The sequence below is a fragment of the Capricornis sumatraensis genome, chromosome 1 (assembly GCF_032405125.1).
Source record: "Capricornis sumatraensis isolate serow.1 chromosome 1, serow.2, whole genome shotgun sequence".
Taxonomy (NCBI): Eukaryota; Metazoa; Chordata; class Mammalia; order Artiodactyla; family Bovidae; genus Capricornis; species Capricornis sumatraensis.
In genome coordinates, this window is record NC_091069.1 from 8,950,989 (window position 1) to 8,971,755 (window position 20,767).

Here is a 20,767-nt window from a genome sequence, read left to right on the forward strand (position 1 = left end):
TGCTGTCTAGGTTAGTCATAACTTTTCTTCCAAGGAGCAAGCATCTTTTAATTTCATGGCTGTAGTTACCATCTGCAGTGATTTGGGAGACCCCCAAAATAAAGTCACTGTTTCACCATCTCTTCTTACTCGGCACACACAATCGCCAAGACCCCTAGGTTTTGTACACCCCCTCCCTGTCCATCTCTCTTGTCACTGACTGGTCTGAGTTACCACACTTTCTCTTCTTCCTGCAGCCAGTCTGCTGCTATGGCTGCTGCTGCTGCTAAGTCGCTTCAGTCGTGTCCGACTCTGTGCAACCCCATAGACGGCAGCCCACCAGGCTCCCCTGTTCCTGGGATTCTCCAGGCAAGAGCACTGGAGTGGGCTGCCACTGCAGCCAGTCTGAACTGCTCAGATCCAACCATCATACAGATTCATGAAAGTCTGATGAGTGAAAAGCCTGAAACTGTCAGGGGCATGGTGCTCAAATCCTACTATACTTGGTCATTTCGGCTGATCTTAAAATTCTGAAGAAGAAGAAAGGGACAAAGTAGTCACAACAAATTTTGAGAAGAACAGCGCAGGACTTGTCCTACCAGTTATCAGACGAAAACGTAAGACAAAAGTAACTCAAACAGCCTAGTGTCGGTGCATGGACAGAGAAACCGTTCAGTGAATCACAAGTGAGAGTCTAGACTTCTTCATGGTGGCGGTGGCATTACAAGCTAAAGGGAAGACAGGGTCTTTTCAGTACATGGGTCTAGAACCATTAGGTTCCATGTGGAGAAAGATGAAATTATTGAGTCCTCCTACCTTACACTATGCAAGTGGATTAATGATATATATATATGAAAATGCAAAACTACTGGAAAGAAAAAGGAGACAATCCTTATGACCTTGGGGAAAGGAAGGAAACAAAAGGCATAAAACTTCAAGGAAAAAAAATGAGGGGAGAGAGGCTCAAGAGGAAGGGGATATATGTATAATCATGGCTGATTTGTGCTGTTGTTTGGCAGCAACACAACATTGTAAAGCAATTTTCCTCCAATTAAAAAATAAATTTTAAAAAATTAAAAAATTTGATTAAACATTTCTGTACCAAATCAAGCCAATAAACAAAAGACAGGAAAAGCAACATTAGATGGCAAGGTGTAGTCTGAGAGAAGGAATGTGTCATCCACATCACCATCAAAGTTCCGATTTATAGAGAACTTCAAATACCAGTAAGAAAGAGACAAACTATGCCCCAAGAAAATGGGCAAAGGAAACAAATTGGAAATTCACAAAAGAGGAAATGATCTCAATGACCAATAACTATATGGAAAGATGTCTTAACCTCACTGGTAATCATGGGAATGCAAATTATAGTAAAACTGAGATACATTTTCAACTCACTAGATTGTTAAAAAAAAAAAAAAAAGATTAGCCTGACAATATCAAATGTGAATGCTAATTAAGGGCTCATTTTCGTGTCAAATACTTGAAAAGCAATTAGCAATGCTGAGTAAAGGTGCCTTCATGGCATCACCATGACCCCAGGATTCCAATTCTGGATGTCTGCCTTCAGGAAACGTGCATCCTTGCACAAGGGGGACACATTTCCTTTCCAAGGACGTTCTAAGTGGAAACAACCTGCATGCCCCTTGGTTAGAGAAGTGGATAAGGGAGCTGCAGTTCATTCATTCAACAAATTCTGCAGAGCAGGAAGAAAGGAAGAAATTGGATCTGCAGGTATCCATATGGATACAACGCATATGACAGAAACATATGGTCAGCAGGCAGAGTGAGCTGCAGACGAATGTCTAGGCGAATGGCATGATGCCACTTGTGTAATATTTTTAAAAACTAGTATACGTTTTTGTATGTATGTGCACATGCTAAGTTGCTTCAGTCATGTCCACCTCTGTGGGACCCTATGGGCTATAGAGCCCCAGCCTCCTCTGTCCACAGGGATTCTCCAGGCAAGACTACTGGGTTGCCATGCCATCCTCTAGGGGATCTTCCCAACCCAGGGAATGAACTCGCGCCTCTTATGTCTCCTGCCTTGGCAGGCGGGTTCTTTACCACTAGTGCTATCTGGGAAGCCCATATATAGGTATACGTGTAGTGAAATACAAAAATCCACACAGGAAAAACACAAAATGGTATGGAGACAGTAGATACCTCCATACGGAAGAAAGGGAAAGGATGGGGTGTAATCTATCTGTAAACAATTTAGGAGATATAAAGCAAATATGGCAAAATGTTCACTTCTGTTAAATATGAGTGGGAGGTACCATAGATTTTCTCTTTGTAGAAAGGTTTCATGATTTAAAATGAACATATTTGAAAAATGAGTGGACACTTTCTCTGTACCAGGTGCCGTGCTAGGGGCTGTGCTAGAATCCAGGACTATCCTTCCCCACCCTGTGCCAGGAACTGGGGGCTGTATGATGGGGCCTTGGTCAGTGGGCTCCCTTCTGCCTGGTTGCCTGGGCTACCTGGCTAGGTGGCAGGAGATAGTGCTGTCAGAGATGCTCCGGGTCTTTGCTCAAAACCCATCAACCAGGACTTCCTGGGAGCTAAAACTCCATGCTCCCAATGCAGAGGGTCTGAGTTCTATCCCTGGCTGGGGAACTAGACCCCACGTGCCCCAAAGAAGACCTAGCGAAGTCAAATAAATAAAATTAAGAAAACAAAACCCATCAACCTCCACTGTTAGCAGAAGTGTCCTTGCTTAAAATTTCTCAACTCTCCCACCTCTAGCAGGATTGAATATAAACCTTTAAGTTAAAGGGTCCAGAGATAGGAAAGGAAACCACACACACACACAAAGAAAAAACCAGATGGAACCAGCTGGGCCCAAGATGGCGATGAATGTGATTTCCAACAGACTCTGAGTCTCCTTGTACCTCCATCTGACTACATTAGCATATTAAATGACACATCCACTGGTGGCCAAGACTGGACATTAAGGACCAAAGAATAGAAAGGGGGTGGCATCCTACTCCCTTGAAAAAGCCCCATCCCTCCCCCTGGTAGACTAAGGCATCTGCCTCCCCATTATCAGCCTCACTGCTCATCCTTTTGTCTTTACTCTGTTAATTTAGTTCCCTTTTCTCCATTCTTTGGCCACTGAATAAAGCTTCTGATGTGTTGATTTCAGCTTCTGTTCTGTCATTTGCCCACTCAGACCCGAATGGGAGTAAAACCCTCCTCCACTGAGACAGAGAGCTCAGGCTCGGGCCGAGCAGGGGGATCCAGAAGACCTAATTTGATAAGAAGAGGGGGTGCTGTCTGAGGTCCCAATTCCAGCCTGCATGTGGCATCATCTCAAGAACTGGGGCTCCGACAGACCAACCCATGACACTGACGTCAGAGGGTCGTGGCCTGGACTTCGCCAACCCTGGGAGGGTCCATGGGAGCCAGCAAGGACTGCGGCTAAGCTTTGTGTATGCCTGCACTTTCCTGTGAGGGGTTCCACGTCGCTGTCAGCTTCTCTGAGACTGTCATTCTTAACCAGGGCATGTTTGTATCAGAAGCATCTGGAGGGTGTGTGAGAAACGGAGTTTCCTGGGCCCAACCCAGGAGGGTCTAGTTCTGCTGATCTCAGGGGGGTCAGGGGTGCTGCTCTTTTCGGGTGATTCTGATGGGCACCCCGTGAAGAACTTCTGATCAAAGCATAGGGATGAAAGCAAGTTCTGTCCCGTGTAGCTGCCGCGGGGAGGAAGGGCAGCGTGGAAGCACCCGGCTTTGTTTCTGTTTTGTAAGTATTGCTCAATAAGTGAATCCGTGCGGAGGGTGGAATGCGGCTTGTTTATCAGCTGCCTGTACGCAGGATCACAGTCTCGATGCCTGAGTCACTCTGGCTCCCACCCCGGGCTCAGTAAGTATTTTGTAAAGGTCATCTCGCCTGGCTCCTCCCCGTGGTTGGAACCAGTGGTCTCCTAGCATTAATAACAGTGATAATTGAGCTCTGCGGGCCTGGTCTCTGGCTGTGTGTGGTGCTGCCACCCAGAAGGTGGGTACTCGGAGGCGGCCCACTCTGCAGGTGAGAGAGCCCGTGAGCAGGACCTGGGCCCTGCGCCACTCTCTGGGAACCAGGGGAAGGGGGTGGGGGGTGGTGGCCCATGGTGGGGAAGGCGCTCGAACAGTTAGTTCAGAAGTCAGGCGTTAGGGGAAACCTGAGCAAGGAGGAACATGGCGACACATTCGAGGCGATCTGATCTAAGCATAAGGCACTTCTTGAAGGAAACGTGTGATAGATAAATGTCCAACTGCTGTTCCAGAGGAAGGGAAGGTGAGAGAGACTAACACCTCCATTGCTGAGTCCAGTGACTCCCGAGCCATTAGTGCTCCTACAGCCGTCCTGTGAAGACCTCCCCGCCTCCAGGTCATGTGGCCGAGGCGAGCTGGGTTTGCTCCTTGAACCAGCTGCGTGTGCAGTGAGAAGTGGACACTCCGAGGCTCTTCTGGGAACCTCCTTGGCCTTGGCTCTCTCCTCACCCACCCCCTTCCCCACTTGTTTCCCAGAGGTTCCTGCGCCCTGGCTCCGACCCCAGTCAGGCTCTCCCGAGCCTCTGGACGCTTCCACTCAGCTCCTGACTCTCCCTCCAGGCCCAGGCGCGGATCCACCCCCTTCTCCTGGCTGCTTTGGATGGGAGGCAGGCCTGGCCTCAGATGCCCCTGAACTCCGCTGGGGTAAAGTGGGGGGCTGTGATCCCCCTGGGCCCAGGTCAAAGCTGATGCTGCTCTCAGTGCCCCGGGTCTCTGTCGCTCCCATCCCTGCACTGCGGACCAACAGCAGGACTTTGACGCTGAAGCAGAAGAATTTCCATTCAGCTGGGACCTGGGGTGGGTCGGGGGGTGGCCTCTCTTCCAGTAAGTGCTACTGAAAGGCCTCACATGCCAGCCCCGCCAGGCCTGGCGGGGGGGTGGGGGGGAGGCGGGGTGTGCCATGTGACAGCACCCGGGACACGTGTCTTCTGGGACCGGTTCGGAGCTGGGTGCTGACAAGTTTGTTCCTCCGTGTCCTTGGGGCGGGGGCGGGGGCGGTGATAATGGGCTGGGGCTCTGGCCTGCCTTAGCAGAGTGTGGTCCCCACTGCCTGGCCCGATATGGCACAAGCAGCTGGAAAAACTGACCACGCGGCTTGACTATCTCAGAGGATTGCTCTATTTTTCCTCAGCATAATTTTTCCATGAATAATCTTTAAGTGGCTGTTTCTTCAGCAGTTTTATTGGAACATATGAGAACTGACAGTCATTGGGGAACAAGATATCATGAACGAAATCTGGTTTTCATTACACTTCTCTCAAGAAACCAACATGCTGCCCAGCAGACCACTCACTGGTTGGAAGAGAAAAGAACACAGAGCCTTCTAACAATGGCTCTGGAGTGGGCAGGAAGGATGATGAATGGCAACAGCAAAGAACGTGGGACCCAAAGGCAGACAGGCCTGAGCTCCCACTGGTACCTGCCACCTCCCAGCTGAGTGACTTTGGGCGAGTTACCTTGTGCCTCTGAGCATGAATTGTACGTCTGCAAGACAGGGGCACTAAGCCGGCCTGGCAGTACCCTGGTGAGGAGGAAAGGAGAGAGCGGTGGCCTCTCTCCTTTCTAACAACAGCCGGGGGGTGCGGCCCAGGCACTCTGAATTAGAGAGCTGACGCTCTGCCTTCGCGAAGTCACAGTCAAGTGGGCACAGAGACAAGCATCCGGATAATTACACCCAGGAAAGACACCTCCTTTGATAAGAAAAAATAAAGAAATATGGCAATGGCAGGAACTACATCAATTGGATAATTATCACAACTGTGCCAGGGCTGGCGATGGTAATGGGTGACACTCACTGAGCATCTACCAGGGGCCAGAGACTGGGCTAAATCTTTTGGACAGAGGAACTGATGTCAGCGTCAAAGTAACACTGCCTCGCCGGCCCTGATGGCGGCATCTCAACGTTACGATGTGGCACCTGCAGTCAGAAGGGTTAAGGAGCTTGCTGGGGTGAGGAGCTGGTGAGCGGTGGGCAACAGTGGCCCTGTGCTCCGTTTGTAATTCTAAAGTAAAGCGGCTCAGAAGCCACACACTACTCTGACCTCGGCAGCCTCCGTCTCAGCTGTCACTTTCTCTTCTCAGAGGCAGCCTTGGCCGGGCAGCCAGCACCAGGACACTGCGGGGGCCACGAGCCTCTTCTGCCCACCCACTGGGGTCACAGGAGACAGGTCTGAAATGTCCCCAGTGCCTCCTGTTCCTTCTGTATGTTTCTCTTGGAAGAGAAAGAAATGGAGGGAAAGAACTGGAGGCCCCTCCCATCCTCAGGGGTTAAATTAGACCCTCACTGAGATACAGGGTCCGGTGTGGTGCAGAATTCACGGCCCCGAGGGTGGGAGTTCTCACAAAGAGGGTGACACCCCATCGTTCTGGGTGCACGTGACCCACGCCCGGTCTTCATGGCACCCGTTCATCTGAAGCTAAGTAGCTGTGTGTGATTTCCTGCTGACTGTCCTTCCCCACCCCCCACCACAGGAGGCAGGGATCGTGTCCCCGTGCCCAGCACAGGGCTGGGTCGGCAGCTGGAGCGCCAGCAGCATGGGCCGAAAGCACCGGCATGGAGCCCACAGCTCTGCTGAGGAGGACACGCACCCGGATCGGGGAGCCTCGTTCCCACGGGTCCCGGCAGCATCGGAGCGGTCCTGCCCCGGGTTAGCGCTGCCCGATTCAAGCAACCTGGCAGCCCGGCCGCAGCTCACGGGCTACGCTCCAAGTCTCGCACATCGGAGATTAATGGGAGGCAGCTGTGTCGGAGGGAAACGACTCAATCTGGAGTCATAAGACTCGCGTTCCATCCAGCCATGGCCCCGGGCTGAGCGGGGAGCCGGGGTCCATTCTCCTCGGGGTCTGAGCCTGCGCATCATCCCTGGAGGCCAGGATCACCACTGCCACGATCTGGAGCTTTGAGAGCACCAGCCTGAGTGTCTGGGGCGCGGGGCCCACATCCCTCCCAACTGCAAGGGGTTCTGTGTCTCCCCGTATCAATTCATTCATTCTCCATTTCATTTTGTTCCCACACTGGGGCTCTCATTGGGTCTGCCAGAGCGCTCTGGGCCCTGGGGACCCCTCTGCAGAGGAAAGCCTGTTTGTGTTGAAAGCCTTCTCTGGCCAGGGTTCCTGGTGGAGCCTGGGAGCCGGTGACTTTCACGTTCACACGTGTTCTTTGTTTCTCATACATGCAACTCTTATGGGTCCTTACTGCGAGCCAGGCTCTATCTCACATGTCACTCGGTTTGCCCCGGTTCATTTCCTTCTGAAATATGACATCCGATCACCTTTCAACTGCAGTGAGGCCTGGACGCTTTCTTCTCGCAGCCAGAGGCCCAAGTTCCCGGCTGCAGCAGGGCAGCAGCTTTGAGTCTTGGTTCCTCTGCTTGGCCTTGTCCTTAAAGGGCCACTAGGATGGGAGACTGCAAGGACAGAGCAGACGTGAACTCCAGAGGGAGCCAGCAAAAACTGGTTCCCTGTCCCTTGAGTCCCTCACCTAGGGTCCTCTACCCACTCTGAGAATATGAGGGCAGAAAGAGGGGGGTCACTGCCCTCACCCATGGGGGTGCTCTCTCACTCTTCTCAACCACAGTGAGGGGTCTCCAGGCCACTCAAGGAACTTGCTATATGTCTCCAGCAGCTGGGAGACCTGGGGACTCTGAGTGCCTCCCTCAGGCCTAGAGTCCACACGGCTGTGGCCACACCAGGGTTAGCTACATTCACAGATTCATCCGGACCAGGACAGGTGTGGCCTCTCATGGACCAAGGTGGTCCCTGTGAATGGAGCTGAGGGCTGGAGAGGACTTCAAGCAGTAAGAAACGTGGTGGGCACCGGCTGAGGGCCCATGCAGTGCCCCCCCACCACGCCCCGGAAAAGATCTCCATTTGCTCAGGTCAGGGGGTTGTGGGGTCGCCGGAAAACCCAGGAAAGTGCCTGTGAGAGGAAACAGCACCTGGAGTCGGCACTGAGCGCACACCATTCTTGGCAACCAGACCCTGAGGTTAGCCTGCCAAGGAAGGTAGAGAGAAGTCCAGAATGGGGGATGGCAACACCCCCACTCTGCAGCCAAGCGGGAGGTCCCTGACAGGGCAAGGGGAGGAGAGGCAATGCCAAAGCATGTTTAGAATCTACTCTTACACAGACTCAGCCTTCTGAGGACCACGCCGGGACAGCACGCCACTCAGTGTGGCAACGTCACGGGTGCGCCAAGGTGGTCACCCAGGGCAGGGTGCTTCCTGCACTGCACCGATGATGGGGAGCCCAGGGAACTCCGGGGCCCTCTGGTGCATCCTGCTTCCTCCCTGTGCTGGGTACAGGCGACAACCAGTCCAGACCCCTGGGCTTAGCAACTGGCTCTGCCCCTTCCTCCAGGCGTGAGATGGGGGGAGCAAGCAGCCCAGTGCCTTCGCCTACAGGGCAGGTATACCTACCTCCCAAGGCAGATGGAGATTCACCAGGGAAGCACATGGGGTGGGTTAGAGTGTGCCCGGCAGAGAGTACTCACTCAATATGTGTCAGCTATGACTACCCTTAACCTGTTTCCCTACCTGTGAACCAGCTGGTGTGGTTGGTTTTAACACAGGTCCACAAATCCTGACACTCTCTTTGAGGGCTCAGTCTCCCTGCCCTCTCCTTGGGCCTGGCAGGCCTTTGAGACTGCCTTGACCGACAGAAAGAAAGCTGAGCGCCAAAGAATTGAGGCTTCTGAACTGTGGTGTTGGAGAAGACTCTTGAGAGTCCCTTGGACTGTGCAAGGAGATCCAACCAGTCCATCCTAAAGGAGACCAGTCCTGAATATTCACTCGAAGAACTGATGCTGAAGCTGAAACTCCAAGACTTGGGCTACCTTCGCTGACTCATTGGAAAAGACCCTGATGCTGGGAAATTGAAGGTGAGAGAAGAGGATGACAGAGGATGAGATGGCTGGATGGCATCATCGACCCGATGGACATGAGTTTGAGTGAACTCCGGGAGTTGGTGATGGACAGGGAGGCCTGGCGTGCTGCAGTCCATGGGGTTAGAGTTGGACACGACTGAGCGACTGAACTGAACTGACCTACAGAGCATGGCAGAAGTGAGGTTAAGTGATTTCCGAGGTCGGTCATGCAGACGGCATGATGCTTTGAGGACCTCTGCTCTTGGAGGGCAATACCATGCAACCTTTGGGTTCCACCCCAGCTGACAGCCAGCACCACGCACGTCCCGACGGTTCCAGCCCCAACATCCAGTCCCTCTCAGCCTTCCCGTCTTTCCCACTGAGACCCTAGTTGTCATGGAGCAGAGACAAGCCACCCTGGCTGTGCCCTGTCCAGCCTCCTGGCCCGAAAGTCTGTGCCTGTAGTAACATGGCCGCTTTGTGCCACTGGGTCCTGGGGTGGCGGGTTATGTTGCCAGAGTGCCTGGTACAGCTGCTGAATGTGAGCTGGAGCTGAGGTGAGGACCCTCTGGCGCCCCCGTCCAGTGCTCCATTGGCCATGCCATGCTGCCCCTCCATCTGGTCAGCATCAGAGCCCATCTGTGAGGGCCAGGAGCGAACATTCCTGAGTGGTAAGTGTGTGCCAGGCACCGTCTAAGGGTTTCTCTGGCCCAGCCACAGTCCATGAGGTAAGGCTGCATGAAGTATTTATGGCGCTTTAGTCGCTAAGTTGCGTCCGACTTTTGCGACCCCGTGGACTGTAGCCAGCCAGACTCCTCTGTCCATGGGATTCTCCAGGCAAGAATACTGCAGTGGGTTGCCATTTCCTTCTCCAAAGTATTTAGTTATTCCTCTTCCCATTTCACCAATAAGAACACCGAGGCTCAGAGGGACCACGCCGATCACCCAAAGTCCCAGAGCTAGGAAGCGCTGGAGCTGGCCCTGCACTCAGGTCAGCCCGACTCCAAGATCTGCCTGGCTTTTAACCACTGGGCAACAGAAGGAAGACAGAAAGGTGTGTTGGCGAGCAGTCCTGAAGGTATAGGAACCTGCAGCCAGCCTGAGCTTCTCCATGGACTTGCTTTGCTGCCAAGGAATCTCAGAGAAAACCTGTCAGCTGGTTCAGCCACACGGAGGCGGGGCTCACGAGATCTGGAAATGTCTTCACTGGTTCCAAGGCACACACAGCACCAACTGCCCTCTCTCGGGGTCAATGTTCTTTACGATTTTTGCTCTCCAGGAAAATATTAGTTCATTTATATAAGCTAAACATTACATATGGGGGGAAATGGAAAACGTGGCATTCCTGGCCTTTTTCCTCCCCAGACCAGAAACTGGGAAGGTTTCTCCACTTCCTTTCTCACAGTCTGTCCATCTGCTGGTGTGGAGCTGCTGGCACGGCTCTTCCCCGGGCAGTGGAGAGGGGGGGTGTGGGGGCATCGGAGGGACGCAGGGTGCAGCTGCAGCTCAGGGGACCACCTTGACACCAACCAAGGCCCCAGAGACCTCACAGAAGGGCTGCGTCTGACACAGAGCCTGTGTCTCCCAGGCAGGGCCGGTGAGCTGAGAGGGGGAGCGAGTGTAGCCACAGAGCGGGGTCAGGCAGCTCACACTGGCCTCCTGGGGCTGCTGTTCCCCTCACCGCCCCAATCAGTTCCTCACACTGTCTGCTGCCCGCCTCCCCAGCTAAGGCAAGAATGAAGCCCACGGGGGCAGGTCTTCTCCAGGCTCCTCAGGGGGACTGGCTCACAGCCGGCCCCTGGCATGTGAAGCCTCCAGTGAACAGACTCCTGGGGCCTTTCCTCGGCAGGTGTGGGGTGCCTGCTGGCTGGAAAGAGCCCGGGACTGTAGCCCCAGCCCCCTCCTGAGGAGCCGAGGGAGGCTGCGTTCCTCCCATTCCTGGGACTGCAAGAGGCACATTCCTGTCCCTGGTCTGGTCGGGCTCTTGCCACGCAGCCCCATCTAACTGCCAGACATGGAAGACCTCCCTGGAGCTGCCCTTTGTCCCGCTTGCAAGGGACCCCGCAGGTCCCCTCTGCTGTCTGGAAGCCGAGGCTGGGAAGCCAGGATCCCTGAGTGCATCTAAAGCCTTCCAGACACTTCTGGGCCCTCTGATGGTCCATGAAAACCTTAATACCCTGCTTCCAGGCTGGAGCTGTGGAAAGTCAGCTGCAGACGCGCCTGGGTACCAGGGTCTGCTGGCCTCAGCACTTTGCTGGGAGGAGTGTGGAGTCAGCAGGCAGCAGGAGAACCAGGTGCCCACAGACCCAGCTGGGAGCCCAGAGACCAAGCACCCCACATGCGGGGCTCCAGGAATTCCAGGCCTGGGAAAGGCAGACACGGGACAGAGAAGCACAGAAAGCTGTCTAGCTTCCACAAGGGAAGTGCCCTGAAGCACGGAGAGCTGCAAAAGGGTGTAATGCAAGGTCAGCAGGCTCTGGAAACCAGCAGGTAGTGGATTAGGTTTGCAGACCTCAGGGTCTCTGTCTCAACCTCAACTCTGCTGCCATAGCGAGCAAGTAGCCAATGTGTCCACGACTGTGTGGCTGTGCTCGGATACAAACCAGAGCGGCCTGCATCAGAGCCACGTGTGCCATTCCCCAGTGTAACAGGGGGCCTGACATGGTCGGGGAGCAGGAGGAGAGAGAGGAAGAAAGATTTCCCCAAACCCGAGTGCTGACTCACCGACAGAGGCAGAATCATAACACTGCCAGTAATAACATCATCCTAATAAAGTTACAGTTGATGAAGGTGTGCTCTGTGTCAGGCACACGTGATCTTAATAAATTCTCACAACCACTCTCTGAGGGAGGTATTACTATGCCCACTTTACAGATGGAGAAATCAAGGCTCGGTGGGTACACAGGGTGTTCTGTCCGACCCTTCAGATGAGTCCTTCACCCTGCTTGGTGCCCTTGGGAGGCTGGACCCAAGAGGCATCTCTTGGCTCCCTCACCCCAGGCTTCCAGCTGGGTTTGGCTGACGGGAGGCTCCAGCTGCAGATACGGTGGCAGGGCAGAGGAGAGAGGGCAGGGCAATTTGGCTCCGCCTTTCCTCCTCCTTTACCCTTGGCTACCACAATTCCTGCAGAGCTGACCCCGTCCTCTGCGACTCAGCACTTGTTGGAGTTGGTAACAGTTTTTCTCCCCCAAGTCCTTCAGCCTAGAGGTGCTGGGGACCCTGCTGTCCTTGTGTAAAGTATTTATTCCTATTCCCATTTCACCTTCATTAACCCTCTTCCGGTGAGTCATCTGGGGGCAATTCTGTTTCCTGCCAGGACTCTGACTGATGCTGGGGGTTAGTTAACTGGCTGGCTTCTGGTTTCACACGGCCAATAAGGCCAATAAACCCCGGAGCCAGGTGGGGTTGAGGGGGGATGGGATGGAAGGAGGGTAGGGCTGAACCTTGAGGAGGCTGGACCTGGGGCCGGATCCCGGCCCTGGTAGCAGTTTCCATCCTAGGCAGGGCTCAAAAGTGAATGCAGGCCCTTCCCCAGTGGTCCCGTGACTAAGTCTCCATGTGCCCGGTGCAGGGGGCCCGGGTTTGATCTCTGGTCAGGGAACTAGATCCCACATGCTGCAACTAAAGATCCCATGTGCTACAACTAAGACCCAGTGCAGCCAAAGAGACATAACATCGTATTTTTAAAAAGTGAACGGAGCCCCTCCTTTCCTGACCCAGCGCTCGGGAAATGGTCTGCTTCTGGAGGCCCCCAGAAGCAGTGTTAAGTTTTCTGTGCCTGGCTCCTGTCTCCACCTGGGGCACTGGGAGACAGATAAATCCTCCAGCTCGTCGGGCCATGGGGACCTGATGGCACCTGGGGAAGGCCTGAGATGCAGTCATCCTGTTCAGGTGTGCTAACCGGACAGGGTGCAGGCACCTCTTATTCAGAATGATCAGGAGACGGAAGGGCAGAACCCTCTGTATCCAAGCCCACTCTCTGCTCCAGAACCCTGGGATTCCCTCCAGAACAAAGAGCCTTGAGTGATTAGCATTCCTACACCACTCTGATGGATCCCATCCACCCCTACCCACGGTCGGGTAAACGTGAGCATCGGGAAGGAACACGGCTGACTAAGTGGGAGAAGGTTCTAAAACAAGAAGGCAGAGATGAGACCAGCGCTAGAAACTTCTCTCTGGTCACTGCTGGTGGGTCACCTGCCATGTGTGGAAGGCAGTGGACGTGAGAGGAGACCGTGGGAGACAGTTTCCTACTGGGCTTATGGAACCCTGTGAGGATCAAGTTTAGGCCAGGACTCTGTCTCTTGAGGTGTAGACAGCAGCATCCCCAAGCTGTGTGGATCAACCAGCGTCTCCATCTCTCTGGTAAGTTACCGTGGGACCCTGGGGGTGGGCTAGGGGCAGGGTCCAGCCTACACACTGGAGCCGGAAGAGGCTAGGAAAGGTAAGGCCCCTGGAGGAAACCCCGGAGTCAGGGCAGAGGCCTTGCCTGGCGGGGCCAGTGAGAGGCTGTGACATAGCCTCCTACGGCCCCAGGGTTCTGACACAGCAGCACCGCTGCACCAGCCTGGCTCCAGAAAGGGGAGTGGGTGGTTGGTTAGCAGGTCAACAGGTCAGGGGCAGGGGTCATGACACCAGGCAGCAGCCTGAGACAGCCACCTCCTCACCAAACACTCACTGCCTGTCAGACTCTACACTGCATGCCCTGCGTGTATCATTTATATTCCAGCGACTCTGGGATGGGAGGCTTATTATCCCCCTCTTATGGGTAAGGAAACTGAGGCCCAGAGGGTGTAAAGTTGCCTGACCAAGACTGCAGTGGCCTGGCACCCAGGTGAGTGTCACATAAGCTCAAACCAGGAGGAGGAAGTACAATTGGACCTCAGCCTGCAATCTGATCCTGCCCGGAACAGCAGCAGAGAGCAGCCCTAGCAAGAGTCGGACACGACTTAGCGACTGAACAACGACCAAAAGGAAACTGTCACAGAGACAACTCTGAAGCAGCTGACACCACGTACAGGTGGGCAGAGTGCTTTAAAAGCGTGGGTGGCCCAGCCCTCCAGGTGAGAGCTGGTTCCACCTCCACTTTGTGGATGAGGCCCCTGAGGATCGGAGAGGTACGGTGATGGAGCTGGAAGCAGCACAGCTCGAGTCTGACATCAAAGCCTGGGCCTCTTATCTCTACGGGACGCCATGTGCATCCCAAATATGGGAATAAAACCAATGCCCCAGGAAGGTGAGCCCTCTGTGTGTGGTGGGACCAAACGCCCCAGGCATCCCGTGCACCCCTCTGGGGCTTGTTACCCTGAGCCTGGGCGGGAGGCCTGATGACAAGCATCCAGCTGACCTGGAGAGTGTCCTAGGTTTCTCCACTGAGTGCAGGCCGCCAGCTTGGGCTCTGATCTTGCCTCTGTTGGGTCTCAGACTCTCCCAGGGAGCCCCAGCCCAGAGGTGTCCTACAGGAACCCAGTGTGATCAGAAGCCTGGGCAGGCTGTGGGGGGTGGGGGAAGGCAGCTGTGAGCAGGGACGCTGAGGCTGCCAGCCAGCAAACTGGACTCTGGTCTTTGGCTCCACAGGCAAGGCCAACCCTGGCAGCCACGTCTGGGCCATTGGCGAGTCTGCCCCCACCCGAGAGGCTACGATACCTGCAAGATCTTCCTTGGAAGAGACTAGTCTCGGGGAGCTGCTTCCTGGTTCAATTCGGAGTGACAGTCTGAAAACAAAGATTTTCAAAGAATTAGATGGGCTCCAGGCTGTCAGAGGGGGAACCGGGCGTGTGCAAGCTGGGAACTGGGAAACTGGACTGCTGCTAAGGGCTATTCGGCACGGAGCCAGCAGTGCCCTGAGGTCTGCTCCAGATCACAGACACAGCTTTCCAAGGTCCCCAGGGGATTTCCATGACCAAGAAATGATGGCTAGGGAAGACACAGTAAATAGTGTAATCGTGGCCCCTCATTCCCGGGCACAGATGTGTTCCTGCTCAAGACAACACTGTGAACTAGGAACACCATCCCCATCCTGTAGATGCAAGAAGTGAGGAGCAGCGAGGTTACACAGCTCTCCCCAGATGTGCAGGGCTAACAACTGGCCAAGCAGGGGATCGGGGCTGTCTGACCCCAAGCCAGGGGGTTTAATCACTACACTACATTCTCAGATGCCTCCAGAGAGGCATGACATAGTAGTTATTACTGTTTTTCTTTAAAGCATTGATTAAGAAACTTCTGGCTGAAAATGACAGAGTGAAGCTGGATGTCAGAGTTTCCCTCACCCAACAAGACCAATAAACAATTACAAACACTCAGGAGTAAAAGAGCTCCCCAGCTGCTACTTAACAAGGGAGGGGGCATGAACTTCAAGAACTTGTAGCCAGGGAAAGAAAAAGTGGATTGTGCAGCTGAACAAGAGCCATCACATGGCCCAGCTCCCATCCTGACCTTGGACTTCTCAGGGGGTCTGAGTGGCTCCAGATTTGAGATAGACACGGATGGGGTGGTGGGTGGATGGCGTGGGGGATGCTCTGATGGAAATGAAGGCTCCATGGTGCGGCGGGGGTGGGGGTGCATCATCTGAAACCTGAGGATATCCCTTTCTGGAATGGGATTCAGCCCCCTATTAGATGGAGGAAACACTGATGAAGGCCTTTTAACAGAGTCCCCTTCTCTAGAACAGATGGCTTGCTCCTTGCCTCCAAGGAGCCGGAGCCTTGCATACCTCCAGGCGGCACAGAGGGCAGAGACTGAGAACCCCTGTGCCTCTCGGCACAGCGGAAGGAAAACCAGCCCATTCCACACAGCGCAGCAGAACCAGACGGCGCCTCCTTCCATCAGAGCTGTGGACTAGCCAGAGGAGGCCTCTCACATGGGAGCAAGACCGAAAGAAACAGTGGAGCCAACTCAAACATCCTCACAGAGAAAGGGGACAGAGGGAGGAAGAGAGCACTGTCCAGATTGCTCGGCCCAGAGGGCAGCCCCAGGGGACACAGGGAAATCCCCCCACGTGTTTGAGACTATGGGTTGTATAGAACCAAACCTGAAAAATGAGATGGGAACACAAAAGATGAAAGGGGAGACTGGAGACCCCAGGGAACAAACCAAGGGTAGAAACGAGAGGACTGAAGGGATACCAGAGGAGAAACAGATCAACCCCAGTGACTGAGGATGAAAGAGATGGAGATTACAGCCATTATAAAGAAACTGATGGACATGAAAGGCAGATAGCAGCCAGTGTATGGATTCCTGGAATGCCGGAGAGAGAAAAGCCAAAAAATGGTTCAGAAGAAGTGGTCGAAGATAGAAACCAAGAGAATTCCTCTGTGATGAAGAAAGAGCATATGCCGTTCCAGGGAAAGCTCCACTAGGAGGCAGTCCCCTTGCGAGACTTTTGAACTTTAAGGAATTCTTCCCACGAGGTAGAGAAAACAAGTCACTTACAAGAGGAAAAATCTAGACTGGCTTGAGACTTGTCTATAGCAGCACCCAGCGCCAGACGGCAGTGGAGCAGGTTCTCTGTGTCCTGCGGGAGGGAAACCAAGGAGCCCAGCAAGTTAGAGGCAGATGTTTCCACGAAAGACATGCATCAGAGTGTGGGGGACTTGAGCCAACCTGCTTCACGATGAAACCCAGCTAAATAAGGGACTGAGTTAAAATAAAGACTCCAGGAATGGAGACGCGACAGGTGGTAAGAACTGAAAATGTTTAACTAAAACGATTCCTAAAGAGTAGGAATCATGACTCCTGAACATGATGTGTGTGTTACAAACTTGGAGAAACAAGAAGATAACCAAGGAGGAGTTGGAAGGTGGCGCAGGGGAGGTGAAGGAGGCGGGTGGAGCTTGCTAACGAGCTCATCTTTTATGACCCGAGTCAATGGGCCCTGCTCACCATGGAAATCCAGTTAAAACAGAACTTAGGGACTTCAACCTCGTCATGTTCTTGCTGACCTCTTCTGTTCATCTTAGAAGGCTCTTTTAGGGAATAGTATCTATTGTGGAGAAATGTTTATCTGAAGAGCAGCAATTCCTTATGTTTCATTTCAGTTCCTTTTTCTGGTTAAAATAAAATTGAAGTTGTTTTAATTAAAAAATAGCAAGTGCAGTATAATCCAATTTCAATAAATTCTATTCTTGCATCCATCCGTCTATCCATCCTTCTCTATGTGTATATATGCACTTTCTATGCACAGAAGGAGGCCCAGAATAACGCTTATTTCATGCCAACAGTCATGCTTTTTAAGTGGCAGGAATTTGGGTAATTTTTCTTAAATAAAGTAAAATAGACGGAAGACTGAGGAAAACAAAACACTGGCTGGGCTCCTTGGCACAGTGTCTTCAAGGTAAGAGGAAGCCTGCGTCCTCGGAGGTGGGGATCGAGCCGCTGGGTGTGCACTGGGCCATGGGGTGTGGGTCCCTCCAGCAGAGTCACAAGCCCTGGGCATCCTTTGTCACTCCAATCCAGGGCCCTCCTAGGAAGGGACCCCCTCATTGGTCTGGGCCCGGGACAAGAACACAGCCTTTCTCCCTGGGTGTGCCCATTTGGACCACAACAAAAGGCCTTTGTGAAATCCAGGCATTAAGTGCTAGGGGTGTTCACTGTCCTTCAGAATGGAAGGCGTAATTACTCACAATTTGCAGCTTGTCCAAGGATTAGCTCACAGTCAGAAGTATTTATGGACCATTTTTCTCCTTAAAGTATATTAGTGTTAATGAAAAACTACTGTCTTTTTAATAAAATTATTGGCACACGAATGGAAAATGTTATCCCAGAACTTAACTGGGAATAATTTCCCACTCCAGGGTACTCTTTTCAGGAACAGCAAATGCTTTGTAAGTGACAATGAGCAATTTGTGGCAAACATAATTTGAATGGTCATCTCTGGCCCTGATCTATTGTTGTTACCTTTATGTAACAGATCAAAATGTATTACATTCTATTCTAGCAAAATATTGTACAATAACAACTAAAGGTATCACCTCTATATTTCTAAAGACAGTCAAGCATTAGGAGGACCATGTGGGGAGCTTTGGAAACAAATACAGATTTCCAGGCCCCATCCCAGACCTGTGGGTGGCTAGAAGGCTTCCTAGGTATCTCTGGCCCACGGTCAGGGCTGAAATCCACTACCACAGAGCTGGTGAGGGTGGTGTTACTTCAACAGCCATTCCCAAGGTCTTGGTGAATGAAAATGGGTAACCTGAAGGTATCCCTAGTGGCCACAGTTTCCAACAACTTAGATGAAGAGCAAATCATCAAGCTGACCACATTTTAAAATGTAAAACTGGAAAAGATTACACAATATATTGGAGAGCAGGATTCAGAGAGATTATGCACGCTTTACTGGAAGCAACCAATAAGAAAAGATTTAAAAGAACACATGCAAAGCCGGCGTCTAGGGGGGGAAATAGATCAATTACATGATGTCCAAGACTAGCCTTGATAATAGGCCGTGCGAGAAGCCCTGAGGTTCTGAGTTGACCTCAAGCTCAAAATGAGTCAAGAAGATGTCCAATCCATATGGGGGACGTGTAAAGGTACTATACTCCAATAACAACTCAGCAGGAAAAAAAAAAGTATGGTGGACAGACTCAACATGAAAAGTCCTCCTTCTCCCTCTAATTACATAGAAATGCTGGATAAATTCCCAGCTGCCACAGATGAAGACAGAACTGGAGATGAGGCCAGAGGGCCCACCGGGGTCTTTATGGGAACTGGGTGTATTCTATACGTGCTGTGTGGGATGGAGACGGAGCCGCCACCAGCGCCAGGTGGCGAGAGTCCAGCAACAAGTGGGGGCCCCAGGGAGCTGCCTCGTCCGTGAACAGGCTCTCGAGAATTCTGTTTGGCAGCCCGGAGATGAGTCTAGAAAGCTGCCCTTCCGCTCAGTGCTCTGAGTGGGGAGTCCGTCATGAGAACCTGGAGCATGAAGCCTGCACCACACACCACTGTGGAGCCCCAATTTTACCCTCCCCACTGGAAAAAGTCGCGCCGCGAAGCTGACGGAACACCGTCCTCTGTCCAGAGGGGCCGATGGGGGCGACTGGGGTGGGAGGAGACGCTCGGCAGCCCCGCTGTGGGCTCTGCGGGCCCGAGGCTGAGCACTCACGCGCTGGGGCGGGCGCGGGCGCTGCTGCCCGGGAGGCCAGGGGGGGCAGGCACTCACTTGTAGTTGTCATCCTCCACGAACTTCTGCAGCTCTTCGATGTAGCGCACGGACTTCAGGTACTTCTGCACGTGGGGCAGGGTGGTGAGGTGGTCTGCAAGAGAAGACCCAGAGGCTTCAGTCTCTCCCCGTCTTTGTCTCTCCCTGTCTCGGCCCCACACGAGACGGGACTGAGACATCTAGGCAGTCTTTCAACAGTTGGTGATGAGCCCTTGGGCCAGGCCTGGCCTGGGCACTGGGCACAGAGTGGACCCTCGAGGCATGCCCCCTAGATGGCTGGGCCACAGACCCCACACCCCAAGGTCACCATGGTTCCTTGGCTGAGCAAAGATGGGTCTTGGTGGGGGGTGTGGTGGGGAAAGATGGCCTCCAGAACAGACCAGAGCCAGATGTGTGCCCTCAAACAGGTTTCCACTGGAATAACTGGACCAGTCTCCCTCACCCACCCCACCGGCTCCGTGTGACAAGAATGAATAGATCCTGTTCAGCCTGGTGAGCAACCCAAACCCAGACTTGGGCACAGCCTGAGAGCCTGGCTGCTGCACCCTGAGAAGATGGGGAGGGGCCTCGATGCTTGAACACCTGCTCTGTGCCAGGCTCTGCCCCGGGTGATTTCTAGAAGCCATCTGGCCTCAACCTTTGCACCTGACTCATTTCCAGGAATAAGATGCACGGAGGAGGAAGCCACAATAACTTGCAAGGTCTCTCCACTGAGAAGTTTTGACCCGAGTCACCTGTGGCCTCGGCCGCATCGCGCTGTCTGACTCTGTCCTGGGCTGATCCTCAGACTGTCATGGTTACTGCACTCTTTCTGAGGGGTCCCCACACGCTCCCTGATCCTCTCTGCCATTCTCCACTGGTTGGGACAGAACTGGTTGAGGAGGGAGGTGGAGGCAGTGGAGGAGGCCTTGAGGAGGAGCGGAAAAGCGGGTGGGAAGGGCCGCTGCTTTCCTGGGGCGGGGGTGGGGGGTTGGCAGTGCATCTGGGTGCCAAGATGAGCCTCTGATGACTCTGCCCAGTAACCGTGAGATCCTCAGCGGGTCATTCAGTTTCTCTAGGGCCTCAGTGTTCCGGTCTCTGAAATGGGGATAAGAACCCCCATTTCACAGCTTCACAATGCTGATGAGGGGGAAGATACAGGGACACAGAACAGCAGTAAGAGTGAGCGTTTCCTGAGCTCTGATCAAACGCTGGGGCGAGGCCCTGGCACACACCCCGCCCCTGTTGTCACTGATGAGAAAGCCTCAGAGGAGACAGACTTTTCAAGAAGCAGGGCTGAGACATGAAGCCGCATCTTTCTGACCCTGGAGCCGAGCCTATAATTGCTCTGCTGGCCAGCATGACCAGTGCTGAGGCCCCAGGGAGCGGAAAGGGCCCAGGGAATTCAGACCCCTTCCTGCTCTCTGCGCAGGAGAGCTGGTCTTCAAGTGTGGGCCTGCCACTCCCCCGCCCCGCAGTGTTTGTTGAAGGGGTACTCCTGAGCGGACCTTTGGGTTTTGTGCCCCGCCCCCACAGTGGCCTTCCCACGTGAAGGCAGCTGGCTTCTCCCACCCCGTGTGATGGAGGTAGGGTTGGTCTCTTCTCCTATTTTGCTGCTTCCTGACTTCGACTCCTCCCCCTCCTGTGAAGCTCTGTTCCACGGAGACAAATTACCACAGCTGTACCACCCTTCCCCTCTTCCCTGTGACTTCTGCCATGTGGCGCCCAGGTCACTCAGGCCCATTCCTGGAGG

At 53.5% G+C, this 20,767-nt stretch overlaps 1 protein-coding gene across 6 annotated transcripts in view; it reads right to left on the reverse strand.

Moving 5' to 3' along the window:
• RALGPS1 (Ral GEF with PH domain and SH3 binding motif 1) overlaps positions 1 to 20,767 on the reverse strand; it is a 264,443-nt gene that overhangs the window by 28,553 nt on the left and 215,123 nt on the right. For all 6 annotated transcript variants that reach the window (XM_068964492.1, XM_068964484.1, XM_068964475.1 and 3 more), the window contains exons 9-10: positions 19,036 to 19,129; positions 14,526 to 14,593 (exon numbers count right to left, since the gene is read on the reverse strand). In XM_068964492.1, the coding sequence (XP_068820593.1) occupies positions 14,526 to 14,593; positions 19,036 to 19,129 (162 nt within the window). The remainder of the gene's footprint in view (positions 1 to 14,525; positions 14,594 to 19,035; positions 19,130 to 20,767) is intronic.